Source organism: Mytilus californianus, unplaced genomic scaffold (genome assembly GCF_021869535.1).
Source record: "Mytilus californianus isolate M0D057914Y unplaced genomic scaffold, xbMytCali1.0.p SCAF_9, whole genome shotgun sequence".
NCBI classification, from domain to species: Eukaryota; Metazoa; Mollusca; class Bivalvia; order Mytilida; family Mytilidae; genus Mytilus; species Mytilus californianus.
The window spans coordinates 1,359,775-1,376,234 of NW_026262745.1; the positions used below are offsets into that span (position 1 = coordinate 1,359,775).

The window sequence follows — 16,460 nt, forward strand, 5'->3', positions numbered from 1 at the left end:
TATTGATTTTAGATATCTTACTGAAGCATCGAATCTCAAATGACCTGGTGTAGGTTTCAAAACAACTGAGTCAAAAATGTATTGGTTGAATCAATACTTTAATATTTATAGTTTTACAGACAATTGTGTCTCTTTTCCTAATATTTCGTTTGATCTTTGCGACCTTCATCTTATTTTTCCTTTTTGGTATCGTTTTAGTTGTATCATTACTGACGTTTAATTATTTTGTTCGAGTCTTTTATGATTGATTATAAGAATGCTTTATTTAATCAATTTGAACTTTGATGACCTGTCTATGGTTCTTTTACAGCAGTTGGTCCAAATTTCCGACCAATTGGACGGTTTTATTTGATCAAACAAATTGCGATTTGGTCAGAATTTCGAATGAAATGCAATTGGTGGGATGGAACACTTACAATCCAGTGACTGTAAATATATTTTTAAAGGGCGTATTAAGTGCCAATCTGCCTACGAATAAGGCAGTGGGGAAAACATGACAAACAAAAACCCACTCAAATTTACATAAATTTAAGTTCAAAATGTATAATGGTGCACATCCTTTTCCTGTTCTGGTATTTCAAGATATAATTTGGTTGAAATGCACTAGAAATTAACAATTAATTGGAGCTAACCACGTAATTTGCTATCATTCTAATCAAAAATTATCTAGAGATTTCTTGAATTATCAGACCCGCAGAAATGAAAGACATATCATTCCTAACTCATTTAGGATGGTTAGGTCGGCGGGTTTTTTTTTGTTTTTTGCCATGGTTTCAAATTCTTCTAAATTGCCTGATTCTTACACTGGCACTGAAATCATTGACAACTAATGAATACTATTCGCTAATTTACTAATGATATCTCAAAGCAGTAAGATAATACCGAATCAAAGTTGTGGTAATTATAATGTAATTGTAATTACAATGACCAAAAGAAGAAAGATAAATAGATACTTTATTCTCAACAAACAATTTACAACGAAAGGTGCAGAAAGGGAAACATAATAATTCACGAAGGCGAAAAGATAAACAATCTTAAACAAAACAAAGGCAATTGCAGTCATGTACTAGAAATTTGTTATCGTATAAAAAGGAGACACTGTTATGTTTTCATGACTAGTAAAAATGATTTCATTAATGGGAAATTATAGAAACGTCAACAAAAGGTTCATATCAGTTATCATCTGTGACATATACACAGATCTTCCGTTATTGATAATGGTAAACCGCTTCTTTGGGGCATCTAACCCTGCCGGTGTTTGGTGTTTTGATAGGATTCATTTTTCTGATTCTTTGTATTTTGTTTAATGTTTTGAAGCTATTTCGTCTTGTTTTATTATTTTGTCTTTTGAGTAAATTGTGTTGTATGGGTTGTTTTCAACTAAATGTTTTCTCTTTACTTGGTATCACCTTTTATCTTCTTTCGGGGTTCAACCTCTTCCGTACAACCATCAACCTTTAATCAAGATTATCTTGATTGAATCGAAACGCAATCCCTGGATTATTGTATCACCTGGAAAAGATACAGGTGGTCCTGAAATGTTGTTACATAAGAATAGAGACATAACTGAATCATCATGAGGACTTGTATATGACTAAAAATATAATACCAAATAAAATTGAGAATGGAAATGGGGAATGTGTCAAAGAGACAACAACCCGACCATAGAACAGACAACAGCAGAAGGTCACCAACAGGTCTTCAATGCAGCGAGAAATTCCCGCACCCGGAGGCGTCCTTCAGCTGGCCCCTAAACAAATATATATACTAGTTCAGTGATAATGGACGTCATACTAAACTCCAAATTGTACACAAGAAACTAAAATTAAAAATAATACAAGACTAACAAAACATATTTTACATGGTACTGATGCACATTATGCGGTTTGTTTTAAATTACTTCTCGTCATGGGAAACGTCGATGTGGAATAAAGTTGGTGAATAAAACATAAATACTATCATGACAAAACAACTAATATGAAAGGAAAAACAAAAGATTTGAAGTTTGATATTGTATGTATTAGTTATTGATGGTTTTTACAAATCGCCACAGAACCGGTGGGAATAATTAAGTGAAGGTTTGACATCACACATAAATATTATCAGGACAAAACAACTTATCTGTAATGAAAATGAAGGTTTGAAGTTTAATATTGCATGTGATTGATGGTTTTAACAAAACGCAATAATACCGTTTGGAATGGTTATGAGAAGATTTATTTGAAATGCATTGAAAAATGGATGACCAAATGCAATGATGTAATCATGTCTAAAGACCATCCCTTTTTGTCAAAATCATACTCATTCAAATGTTTTATAAACGAACAATGGATGCGATATGATGCCCCTTTGTTTACTTACTGATATTAATAATTTATCTTGATGTATATATTTTCAAACATGTTTATAACAATGAAATTCTGTGCCTGATGAGATATTTAGATAGATAGGAGAGGGAAAGCTAATAAAAAATTCAAAACTGCAAATCAATAAAAGAGATATATTAGATTCAGTATAATATATAGGGAGCTGATCGTATGAATCTACAAACATGTTGCCTATTTAAGCAGTTAGAAAATATGTTTAAATAAATGATTGTCTTCGCGAATTAGAGATGAATAGGGACAAATCGTTACGAAGTATACTACTTTCGTTACTTTTGTTCCAACAATGTAGTTCACTTTTAGAAGACGTGTGTGAAAAAGACGACTACGAGTGTCAACATCCTGATGATATTGATGGTATTGGGCACTTGCAGCACAATAAAAGTCAGAACATTAATATTCTACGACGTCTGCAACGTATGAGTATGCTCCAATGTGTCAAAGAATGCTTCATGACGTCGCAGTGTATCGCAATAAACTACAGAAAGAATTGGAAGCTCTGTGACATACTTGACAAGTTACCCGATGGAGAAAATCTTCAAAATGAATCTGGTAGTATTTATACTAAAATAGCAAGCTGGCCAAAGGTATGTACATCTTAGCTACTAGGTTGCAAAGAAATAGCATAACCATGCATCGGAATCATATCATATTTTGTTTTAAAAGCTTTGAGATGGTACTGTAGCTAGTTTACGGTATTATATCTACTTTATGTTAGCCTTGTATTAGATATCTTATAACATAGTAGATTTAGTCAAAACTATTTTTCAAGAACTCGTATATTGTACAGAGTGATACTAAGGTAGAATACAAACCTGCAGTCCACTGGTTTCAATTGTATTTTCTTTACTATGTATTTTTTTTTATTCGATTCAAAGGAGAACTAGGGGGATTGGTTGCCGAGTGGTTTTAGTAGTATATCTACTGTATCACATGCCTGTCAACACTTAGGTTGTGAGTTCGACTCCAATATTAATTAACTAGGATTGCCGGTTTTCCTGCCAAAGGTCAGTGGTTTTCTCCTTGCACTCTAACTTCCCCTAACAATAAACACTGGCTGTCAATAGTGCTGAAAATGGCGTTAAATACCAAATAATGAATCATTAAATGAATCAAAGGAGAACTATTTTATAAGTCAATGGAACACCAAAATAATTAAAAAGAAATATATAAAACAGAAAATCATAAGAAATCTTTAAGTCGTCATACGGTCTTCAACAATAGACACAGAAATATACAGTATGTCAAAATCGTAGAAGCATTTGTCAAACAAAAGTTGAGAATATGTTTTAAAAAGACAAAAAAAAATCATCTACGAAACCAGGCTTTTTGTTGGTACGCCGGGCGAGCATTCGTCTACAGAAGACGCATTAGTAGCACTAGAATAAAATTGCTGCAAGGTAAAATCAAGTACAGACACAAACCATTAAATTATATTAAATACAATATAGTAACAATTGATGCGGTTTTTTGGTTGAACACGGTTTTTTTAACCGCACCGTAATACAATTGCGGCTATAGAACCATAGTTTTTTTTTAAACTGTGAAATTAACATCCATATATCAACGGCAATTGTCTTGTGTTACGATCAAGGACTTCTGATTTTCGTTTCTACCGTGGGACACATGTACTTATGATTTTAGTTTTATATTGTTTTCATCAAGTTTTTCCCTGTTTGATCATAACTGGTCCAAATAAACATCACGTCAACATTAAACTGACTCTATATTAAATAAATTCTAATATAATAGCAAAAACTTACTTAAACTGTTCCCTAAGTAAAACTACAAATTTGACAGTCAAAAGGATAAAAAATATCACCAACATATGAAAATAAAATATATATAGTATTTTCTGTGATTTTAACAATATTTTGCTCGTGGGAAAAAACACATTTTCATTCAGGGTACAAAGATTTGAACTTTATGTCGTTGATATTTACCGTTCTGACTTTTGTGATCAACGACTATACGACCACGGCTGTCGGTGGGTTGAATAAAAATGAAAACTATACATCCAAAACTAATGCACAATTGATTCATCGCGTTCAAATAATTAATTTTGGTTGTATATAATGAGCTAATAATTGTCTTAATTTTGGTTGCACAAAACATCTAACAGCTATGATTGAATATACTCTCTGAACAATTGCAGAAACAACATGTACTAGATGTAATACATATTAAATTTTTGTGAACTTGTTGGATGCATAAAACAGCATTGAATCGTATAGATACAATCATTTACGATTTTTAAAGAATCAGAAAGACAAAGTATGAAATAAACTTTATGTAATTTCTTGATTTATGGTCAAGACGTAAAATATATAGTCGTTTTACCAGAAATGAATTAAGCTAGAGAACTTATAAGAAGAAGTAGATTAGAAACTAACGTTGAGCGTTGATTATCGTTTACGAATCCACTTCTTATTATAAATTCTCTAATACGTAAATCCAGAAAAGCGTCTCGGACGCACGAAATTTATCAAGTGTTTATTTCATTTATTTCCTATCATAAATTTGTATATAGATATAAGAAGATGTGGTTTGAGTGCCAATGAGACAACTCTCCATCCAAGTCAAAATATATAAAAGTAAACCATTATAGGTCAAAGTACGGTCTTCAACACGGAGCCTTGGCTCACACCGAACAGTAAGCTATAAAGGGCCCCAAAAATTACTAGTGTAAAACCATTCAAACGGGAAAACCAACGGTCTAATCTATATAAAAAACGAGAACCGAGAAACACTTATGAACCACATCAACAAACGACAACTACTGAACATCAGGTTCCTTTAATGATTCGATATATGTTAGCTTAAAGCCGTTGGATTTCATTCTAACTTAATTATAAACAAGCAAGGGGATTAGGTTAATGATGAAGGGTTCCTTACATTGTTATCATATTCAGTTTGGTCATAGAATAAGAGCGTCCCTATGCAACAGACCCTCTTTAACAGTGTAATTCCAACTAACTGGACAACTTCGCACAGAACCTTTCTAACTAACCTAGTATTGGTTTGTTGATCGGTGCTTGATGAAAGAACAGTTGCAAACGTATTATCAAATTTTTCCATGTCTTAAAATACATAAAAACATGGAATATTTTCCACCAGATTTAATACAAAAAAAAACAATTTCCTTATGTTAGATGTAAACAAAAGTTCTTCTTACAACACAAATAGGTGGGGAATTGCTCAATTTAATAATTAAATCAATTAAAATGATTTATGTTTCAGAAGCAAAAGAAAAGAATGTAGATAAATCTTTATATATGAATTAAAGAGGTGTTCGTCAAAGAAAACCAATTGTTATTTCTTTGCATTTTCCAAGATATCTATTACATATAATATCAACAAAATGATTTGGACTTTTTATTTGTGTTGTTTGTTATATTAACCCATTTTTTTGTACTTTTATTAAGTCCCTTGCCGGAGGATGTTCAAAAAACACATGTAAACCAGGACAGAAATGTGAGAAGCAGCCAAATGGTGGACTCGGTTGTATCCCTGTCTGTAAGAAATAACTATAATATTGGAGATAACTTAATGGGCGAAATCGTTTTATTCTTTAAATCTTGTTTTATTCTTAATATTTTGTTTAGCTTCAGTAGTAAAAATGCAAGTGAATAGTATAAGTTTCCTTCTATTTAATCAATTTTTCACCAATTTCATTCGCATTTTAACAAAACTTATTGGTAAATTTTACTGCTTTTATTGACGATAATCCTGACCAGTAACGATCAATAGTCATTTTAAAAAAAAACACAAACTTATAATATTGTATGATTTTTAATAAGATTGTGAAAGTCCTGCGCCGACGACACCAAATGCTACCTGCATTGAAACTTTTGGATTGTATCGAAATCTTGGAACTGGAATACAATTTAAATGTAACAACGGATTCACGATAAAAGGACGTCCATTCCAAGTATGTAGTGAAAATGGAGAATGGAAACAATTGTTTTGTTGCATAAAAAAATGTAAGTATCCTCTAGCTGTATAGGTTTCATTTTACAGTTCTAACCTCTCTTCAAATTTGTCAAGAGAACTGTTCTATAATGGCATGTCTCCTGACACCTTCAGAGAAGTGTCTGACAGAAGCGGTTTTATAGTTTAGACAGTTGTATCCTAAAATAGATTCAGACAGATCTACCGTACATGTGTAAACAGGGAGAAATTACTAAAATATTCACCCATGAATGTAATTATTTGTACGTTTTAATCCCTTTTTTTCTAAAAATGACTTACAAGGAAAATCAAACTACCATTCTCTTTTTCAAATCATCAACAGAAAGCTGCTCTAATTTCTTTTTGAAATGTTCTACCATAGAACCGCGCCGGATTCTGACAGTTTTACCCTAAAACAGATTTGGACAGTTCTACCCAAAGACTAATCCTGACAGTTCTACACTAGAACTTACTCTGACAGTTCTACCTTAGAACACTTAGGTTTATAATTATTCTAAGATATAAAAGAGAGGCGAAAGATACCAAAGATACTCAAGTCAAAAATAAACTGACAACGACATGGCAAAAAAACGAAAAAGACCAAGAAACAAACAACAGTACACAAAACACAATAACCGTTGTGTTGCTCATGTAATTACAGACCCGGTGATAAGTTTAGTTCGGTAGGTCACATTCGGGGGAAAGATACAGGATTGTGGTTACGACAATTGGAACATATCCATCGTCATCTATGAAACAGGTACGATGTGATTCAGATTGGTAAAATATCATCTCGTTTATTGGTGTTTTATATCATTTTAGCACTTCGTCCACATGATTGTGGTGACATACCAGTACAGTGTCCATCAGCAGTATACAAAATTTACCCGACAGCCACCAGTCATCTGGATGTTTACTGTGACATGGAAACAGCTGGCGGAAGTTGGACTGTGTGTATAAATCATTTTCATCATCATGAGTTAATCTTACAAAATAATTAATAATAGTCTTTAAAGCGTGCCAGACGAACACGATTTCAAATGGAGGTTGAACTAAATAGTGACATTACGTTTAAAGTCGGAATATATATCGGAGTACCTACATAATAGGTAGCAACGTTGTCATATAAAAAATTTGTTTTCAAACTATAGTTCTGAAAATAAACTTTTATGATCACTAATTTTCAGTCAAGTTAAATGATAGTCATGTTTTGGTTTAGAGATGTCATTAATAATATACCAAAGTAAATTATAACAATATATTATTTGAATGTTATATTTTTAACCAACGACATATCGGAAATGTATGTATTGCATTTATTTGAATCACTCCTTTTCTGCCCCTCTGTTTCTTGTTGGTCGACGTACGTCGCTGTTGATAGTGTCTTACTACCATTTGGTAGGTTCCGCCGCTGGAATTGTAATAAGTTCTGGTATGATTAAAATGCACCATTATGTATGTAACTTTCAAATTCTTCCTTTTTCATAATTTTACATTATAAATTGTAATTGAAATCTTTTTTTCCTTTTCTATGTTTTTTAAGAACAAATCGATTCATACATCATGCAAAACTTATGTGATTCTCAATAATTTTCCTTTATAAGTGTGGTTATACATTTACATATCATTTGGAAATTGAATATCTGAGTATACATTATTTGTAAATTGCATAGCAATTGGGTTTGGTTGGATCTAACGAATGTTTACCTCGATGTACTATTTCGTTTAAAATCTTAAAGGTATTATAAAAGTGTGGCCCGAAGATCCATTTACGTAAGGGTTTGATAACGTTTAATGCATGCCAAAAAAATCAATGAACTCAAGAACTTATATGCAGATAAATACAACCGATAACAATTGCTTTTGTCAATCTAGTACATCGTCTTTAGATTGCACTTGTGTAAAATAAACAGGACAATTTCTAATAGAAACTCCTCTTAGGACTACAACTGTGCCAATTTACTATGAATTACCATACCAAAATCATAAACTGGATTGAAAAATTCATATCTGCATTTTTTAAAAGGTTTAAACATTAAAAACTGTGAGGCTTTTTACAACATTAAGATGCCTTCGTTTTCTAACAATCTTATACTTAAATTGTGTAGTAACCATCACTCTTCTTCCGGTTTTCATGAGAATTTATTTTGAAAGCTATCTAATTGCTGTTATGCATGTAACAAATACGGGATGAAACATGGAAATCATATATAGAAACCACAGAGGTACACAAAACAAAACATCATATGATTATGTAGTATCTCTCCAAAAGATTTGTTGTTTTTTGTGAAGAAATTATATTCTTTGACAAATATTTTCTTTGGTCACTATCAATACCGACACATTGTATAATATAACTCCAATGCCATAATATATTGGAAGCATACACAATACACGCTTAGTAAAAGATTTCTACGATTTTTATCATCGTCATACTGTATTTTCCTCCAATAAGAATTAAAAAAAGACAACAGGCATAGATATTATGTACAATTATAAAGTTTTGAGAAATGTCACTAAATATTTTGGAAGGTGTTTAGAGTCTGCAGTTTTTTAGAAAGAAAAATCCTCCGTTAAGGACTTCCAAACAATGATCTGGTGTTAAAATGATCCCAGAGATCTTCCTGATTGCCAAGCCGAAAACGTGGAATGTTCTCGTCTGAATTTGAAAACAGTCTGTATATGAAATTATCACTAGTAAATTCAGTTAATCAAATCTCCATTTAAGTGAAAAATCGTAGGCACAATTCAACTGAATTGAAGTCTGTGGTGACGTACCGAAACACACTACATCGACAGCAAAAGAGGGATTACTTGGATCAATATTTAAACTGTTTGCGATATGTAAGTCTCTAAATAGTTTAACCAATCAGTTATATAAAATATTAATATTAAATTTACATAGAAAGACAAGTTTCAAACTTTCAAATTAAGATACATGTATGTATAACACAATACGTATATAGTATATCTACCTGTAGGTCATTCAGAGAAGAATCGATGGATCTACAGATTTCTATAGAGGATGGTCTGATTATGAACAGGGATTTGGCAGACTTGACAGTGAATATTGGTTAGGTATGTTAGTTATAATTCGTTAAAGTTACAGAAGAAACGTTACTGAAATGATTGAAGACAAATGATAAGTTTTTGTTCTACATCTTTTTCTAAATATTTTTTTCAATAAGTGATTTTATTACTATGGGAAAACCAGAACATAAAATGAAAGACTTCGCCTTAATAATTTGCCAAACCGAGTTTATGAAAGGCAGATAAAGAGTTATTTTGTTTCAAATGTAAGTTTTGTAGCTAGGTCTTTTCTTGTTTTATGGATACATTTTACTACTACGGATTACGGATATGAAAAAGAAACTCAAGAATGCATAAAACTGGTTTTACCATTTACTGAACAGCAGATTATTATTATTTCTCAAATAAGCAAAAAATACATCGCATCAAATTCCACATAATCAAGTAAAATTATAAAGCAATGCAAATTACTCGTTTTGTTCAATATGCCTTGGTATTCAGATAAAAATCACAATATATAAAATACGAAGATGTGGTATTATTGCCAATGAGACAGCTCTCCACCAGAGACCACATGCCGTAGAAGTTAACAACTATAGGTCACCGTACGGCCTTCAACAATGAGCAATACCCATACCGCATAGTAATATGTAAAAGACTCCGAAAGAAGCCTGCTGTTAGGTAAAATGGATGTATAGTCCTTACATTCTTAATTCAGTTTGTTGGATACATCATATAATGAATACTGTTATAAAATATCTGGAAAAAATAAACAACACGAAGCAAAACACACTAGAACTATTCCATGACCTAAGAGTGTTCACCGGAACCCATAACATACGGGTTTGTTCCAATATTGGAAGGACTTTGATTTTAATTAATTCTCAACAGGAAACCAGAATATACATACTATTACATCGTCTGGAAATTACGAGCTGTTCATACATTTGGAAGACTTTGATGGAAAGACAAGATATGCACAGTACAGTACGTTTAAGGTCGAGGACTCCCAGTCAAACTTTATATTACACATCAGTGGATACACTGGAAATGCAGGTATGTCTCGTTATCTACTTTACAAAGAAGTTTGAATGTTGAAATGAGAAAACAAAACGAGCTAGAAGACCTATAACATGTGATAATGTCAAAATTGTTAATAAAGTAGTCAAACTTATATTATTGTCATTAATCATATTCTTATATCTTTTTTAACAAGCGCAAATCCAAATGACTCATCGTGGAAGAATTTCTGGCAACCAAGTCGTAAACAAAATGTCTTTTGCCTTTATGATTTGTTACATTTATCAGAGGGGGGTAAGGGGTTTAACTGTTATGCTGTTTTGGGGCAATTTATTTTTTTGTTATCTGTTATTCTGAAAATATATTTGCTGTCTTATTCCTTGTTAGCTGTTATAGGACTATTATTTTTTTTTTGTTATCTGTTATTGTGATAATGTATTTGCTGTTAAGGTAGATCATAAGTATATATTTTTTTAGACAGAATTTTCTTATACTTTGCCAAAATGAAGATTTTACTATGCTTTTTTTAAAAATATAATAAAAAGTATGGGTCACCGTGCTATTTTCCAAGCTATGAGTCGTTGAAAATTGCCTTAATTTGGTTAGATTGTTCATGAAAAACACATTTGTGTGCATAAAAAGAAATCTATGAGATAGAATTTTGAAATAAATTGTGAGAAGATAGGTTTTATAAAATGTTTTAAGAAAATAAAAAGAAAAAATGGTGTCACCGAACTTGTTTTCTTGCTACAAGTAAAAATTAAAAATTTCCCTATCAGTCCAGTATATATTTTTTTACTAAAAGAGTTATCTCCCCATAAATGGCTTATTTTAAAAAATTGATTCTAAAAACACAAAATTTGATATTTGTTTACATATTTTGTATAGTACAATAAATCACCTAGTTTTCTTTATATTAATAAACAGTCTAACCAATAAATTGCAAATATGTCTCCAAATTTGCAGAATTGAGCAAATAACTAGACCAATTTTGTACTGGGATTGTACAATCCAAGATGGCGGTATACCATGAATCAACATTAACTGTTATATATATTGAAAATTGGAATGTTAGCATTTTGACAGCCAATCTTAAGAAGAAATTGAAGATAATTGAACATTGTGACTTGGATGGAGAGTTGTCTCATTGGCACTCATACCACATCTTCTTATATCTATTGGGGTCTTTCCACTGATGATATGGTGGTCACGTATTTGCAGAAGGATTCTTGTAACATATATCACATAAACATATTAAAATCAGTCGGGTCCAGGACCATTCCAGAATAGTATTGTATAAATTCCATTGTCTGTGAACATGTTTTTGGATGTATCATTTTGTACAAAAAATGTGTACACATTATAATTTGTATTTTGACTTTGTACACATTTTTCGTACAAATTATAATTTGTATTTTGACTTTGTACACATTTTTTGTACAAATAACAATTTGTACACATGTTTTGTACAAATAACAATTTGTACAAAATTAAAACTTGTACACAACATATATAAAAGTTGTTTCTGTTATATGTTTTCCTTTTTTGTGATATTAAGAATTGTTCGAATTTGAATTTTACGTATATATGGGGATAATGTTCCTTGTATCCCCATGCGTACATATATATTTAATTCAAATCAATTATTAATATAACCAAAAGGAAAACATATGGCCAAGGATAATACCCGATGAGGATCATAATGAAAATGTATATATATGTCTCTATTAAGGCCTAGCTAGGTCCATACAACCAGTTATATAATAAAATCTACTGTATTGGTCCTGGACTGGACTGATTTAAATATTTCATTTACTGTTATCTGTTTTTATCCCTTTTCAATTCCTTGCTATCTGTTTTAATTCAAATCAATTTACTGTTTTGCTGTTATTGGAACCCCCCTTGCCCCCCTCTTATCAGTGCTATATCGGACATATGCACATTTTATATTTAACATTTTTTCCTCCTCAAAATATTTAGTAGCATATTACAATGTAATGTTTTTTTTTATTATTTCACCACTCAAAGTGCATTTGGACATTGAAAATATATTTATTTTGCACTGTTCACGTTTAATTTGAGAGATATATGACTATATGTAGGTGAGACAGCAACTCTAGAATTCTTGTAAACTATATGTAGACATTTCATTATCATAAGCAATACATAGTCATATTGACGAAAATTGTAACCAAAAAGTCATTTTGGATATCGCTTTTTTAACTTTTATCTCAATTCAGAACACAAAAGGAAATAGACAGAATAGAACTATATTATATTTATAAACAAGTCTAAATTGAAAACAACGTTCAAACCTATCATTGCGTTGGATAAAAACCGTAATTTTTATACGTGTGCATGCACAACAAATTTCTTGGTAGAGGGGTCTAAATACAGCACAAACAACATTTTCCAAAAGACCAAAAAAGTGAAAAAGTATATTTTAACAAAACGCATTTGACTATCAGGTCGAACAACAGACCTTTATGGTCTTTTGGAAAATGTTGTTTGTGCTGTATTTAGACCCCTCTACCAAGAAATTTGTTTTGCATGCACACGTATAAAAATTGCGGTTATATCCAACGCAATCATCAGGGGCGGGTCCAGGTAAGGGCTTTATGGGCGTACGCCCCCCCCCCCCCTTTCAAAAAAATAAATGAAAAACTATCGTTATCTGCTTATATTGTATTGAATATGGCAATTTATCATATTCATTAATTAAACACATATTCTGATTTCTTTTATACTGATTCCCCCATCCGATGGGTGACTTGGACACCTTTTTTAAACAACCAAAGCGGTAAGTAAATCTATACATGAAATGGTTGTTTTGTGTGACACTTCCCCAATGGCCATTCTACATCTACCCGGGGGATACTCGCTATATATATGATACCGGGTATGTTCCGACAAACGGGGTTGCATTTTCAGCTAAATTGTCTGAAATGGGGTTATGTTTTTTTCGCCTTGCATTGGAAGGGGTCAGATTTGACTATCTAGAACGGGGTATTATAAATACAATGTTACACTATTGTTTCAGATAAGGGTGAATGTTTGGTACCATTAAAACATTTAAACCCGCTGCAACTGGTTGCACCTGTCCTAAGTCAGGAATCTGATGTTTAGTAGTTGTCGTTTGTTGATGTGGTTCATAAGTGTTTCTTATATAGATTAGACCGTTGGTTTTCCGGTTTGAATGGTTTAACACTAGTAATGTTTGGGGCCCTTTATAGCTTGCTGTTCGGTGTGAGCCAAGGCTCCGTGTTGAAGACCGTACTTTGACCTATAATGGTTTACTTTTATAAATTGTGACTTGGATGGAGAGTTGTCTCATTGGCACTCATACCACATCTTTGTATATCTACTAAATTGAAAACAACGTTCAAACCTGTGATTGCGTTGGATAAAAACCGCAATTTTTATACGTGTGCATGCAAAACAAATTTCTTGGTAAAGGGGTCTAAATACAGCACAAACAACATTTTCCAAAAGACCAAAACAGTGAAAAGGTATATTTTAACAAAACGGGTATATATATATATCAAAAGTACAGAAAAGCTATCGTTAATGATTTATTTTTCATTTTTCATGCCCATTTCATATAACCTTTTAACTGAATTCATAACTTCTTCCAAAGATTTGATATCCACATGTTAATCAATACATAATTTGAATGATTCGAAGGCAGACTATTTTCACCAATTTGTCTATCATGGAGTCTGTTATAATACTTCATAATTTGATGCTAAATTGTTGAAATCCAGGAGCTTCTGACCTTCCCCCTGGACCCTATACCAGGGCAACCGGAATTACGCCTCCCGTTCATAAAATCCTGGCCTAGGACTATTGAAATGTAAAGTAACGCCCTATACCCTAGAATTTGGAATTTCTCGTTATTGGTCTACTGCTGTTAAGATCCATCCAATCATTTTAATATACCATAGAAAATTAATGGAGAGAATTTGGCATAAAAAATATCAAACCCTGACACTTTAACTATAAAATATACATGCTCCAAGTCAAAGAACCGTTATATTAGTGCATTTCACAATTATTTTATGTTTTTTAGCCAAAAAAAGGTCCAAATAAATTTTTCGCCTCGCTCCGCTCGGCGACAGATTGTATTCTACGCCCCCTCTTTCAAATGTCCTGGAAACGCCCCTGATGATAGGTTTGAACGTTGTTTTCAATTTAGACTTGTTAATATTTTTTCGTTTGGGCTTGTATTATATTTGCCTTCGGGTTTATGTAATCCGTCCACCCTATTTCGAATCTTCAAAATTCAAGAGTCTATCCTAAATTGAGGTAAATTATATGGCCTTCCAAATACCGTTTCGATTCCTAACATCACTGAAGAGACATTAATTGTCGAAATCCGGATATGGTGTACCAATTTTTGCACCTCAAGTTTGCGGTATACCATCTTTTCCGCAAGTTTATTGTTTTCTGTTTGGTATTAAACTAATAATTAAGATCCATTTTGTTACATCTGGTGATCCGTTTATTTGGCAATCGCCATGGCAGTCAGCAGGGTTTAAGAACATCCGTTGTTCGACCTGCTAGTCAAATGCGTTTTATATTATATTTATATATATATATACTTTTTACTACTTTTTTCTGACTTAGGAGACAGCCTTATTCTCCACAACAATATGATGTTTACTACCACAGATAAAGACAACGATCTATGGAAGCGTGTAAACTGTGCTGATCATAGAATAGGAGCATGGTGGTACAAGCATTGCATCAGGTCTAACTTAAATGGCATGTATGGATACAGAAACAATGGGCAGATACTTTGGAGATCATGGAAAAACAAAGAATCGATGAAATCTACAAAAATGATGATTAAGAAAACACAAGAATGATAATAATAAACAGAGTTTTTTTTTGACAATTTATATTCTATCAATTAATAATTCTTTCCCTCAATATTGTTCTTTTGTATTTGTTATTATTATAATCTCATGTTGCTTCTTGTGGGTTCACTAATTTGGAATAGAGTATATTCTTTTTATTCTATTCTATTCTAACCTTATAAGCATCTTGCAAACAAGAGATTTCGTTACCCCTGGAACAGTATTCAGATTATCTAGTGTCGTACATAAGTAGGCCTTGAAATACAACCTAGGAATCCGGGTTCCTGTAGTTCCAATTTTGTATCAGACATCATACGTACTTTTCATTGTTCGTAACTATGGCTTTACGAAAACTACCATTCAATAAATATTACTGTTTTAAGACTTTTTTTAATTTATAATATTTCTTTATTAATGCAGAAGCAAACCTATATAAGGTTAATGGCCTAATGTAGAATAGACTTGATAGAAAAATTCAGGTTTCTCGACACTGCGATGTCCGAGGTAACATTGTTGTTGGCTTGCATTTCACAAAATGTAAACGTGTTATATAGATTCTGTAGACACGACACATATATATTTCTGAAAATAACTTTCCCCAGGGACGCTCATGATCAAACAAAATCTGGGACGTCAAATAAATAAACCGTTTAGATTCCAAAAGACCAACTTGTCTAACAGGCACAGACAAAATCGTCTAAGATCAGCTTTGAATTAGGAAGTTGTGACATTGGCTTTAAACTTCAGTTGTGAAATTCTTTAGTTAAACATTTACAATTCAAGTGTATTAATTAAATGCTGCACGATCGAAACACTGAGTGAATTGTAGCTGCGGCTCGGACAGAGTGTAAGTGATACAAAATGTTGATACCGATTGCATGATGCAATGGAACGCTTACGTTCAAGGTGGTTGTTTTTTTTTAATCATGGAAAACATGTTGATAAATCACGTTATAAAAGTAAGAAGATTTGGTAGGATTGCCAATAAGATAACCATTCAAGATTTACATTCAAATTCGATATTCATTTGTCCATGTATAGTTTAAGTGTGTTAACTTGATTATGTATGCTTTTCTAGAGATGATAAGGCTATCGCTTACAAAGCAGAAATCAATGCAATTTAACGGGGAAACGATTCTAATCACGTCTATATGATAGTTGATAAATATATGGTATTTAACAACTTAACTTGAATTCAAAATTTTAAAATTCAAGA

General features: G+C 32.2%; 2 protein-coding genes across 2 annotated transcripts in view; both read left to right on the forward strand.

Annotated features, from left to right (window-relative positions):
- Positions 1–16,460, forward strand: part of LOC127716148 (uncharacterized) — a 551,146-nt gene that overhangs the window by 196,890 nt on the left and 337,796 nt on the right. The window lies entirely within an intron of this gene.
- On the forward strand, positions 2,538–15,626 carry LOC127716145 (angiopoietin-related protein 2-like). The gene is made up of 7 exons (XM_052222262.1): positions 2,538–2,971; positions 5,810–5,900; positions 6,185–6,367; positions 7,158–7,285; positions 9,317–9,413; positions 10,257–10,421; positions 15,012–15,626. Exons 1-7 carry the CDS (start codon positions 2,615–2,617, stop codon positions 15,251–15,253), a joined length of 1,263 nt encoding a protein of 420 aa, XP_052078222.1. The 5' UTR covers positions 2,538–2,614; the 3' UTR covers positions 15,254–15,626.

Excerpts from the sequence above, each read along its gene's own strand:
- LOC127716145 (XM_052222262.1), top strand. The coding sequence starts at position 2,615 with ATGAATAGGGACAAATCGTTACGAAGTATACTACTTTCGTTACTTTTG. Across the intron at positions 5,901-6,184 it reads ACTCGGTTGTATCCCTGTCT|ATTGTGAAAGTCCTGCGCCG; the intron begins GTAAGAAATAAC and ends ATTTTTAATAAG. Across the intron at positions 6,368-7,157 it reads GTTTTGTTGCATAAAAAAAT|CACTTCGTCCACATGATTGT; the intron begins GTAAGTATCCTC and ends ATATCATTTTAG.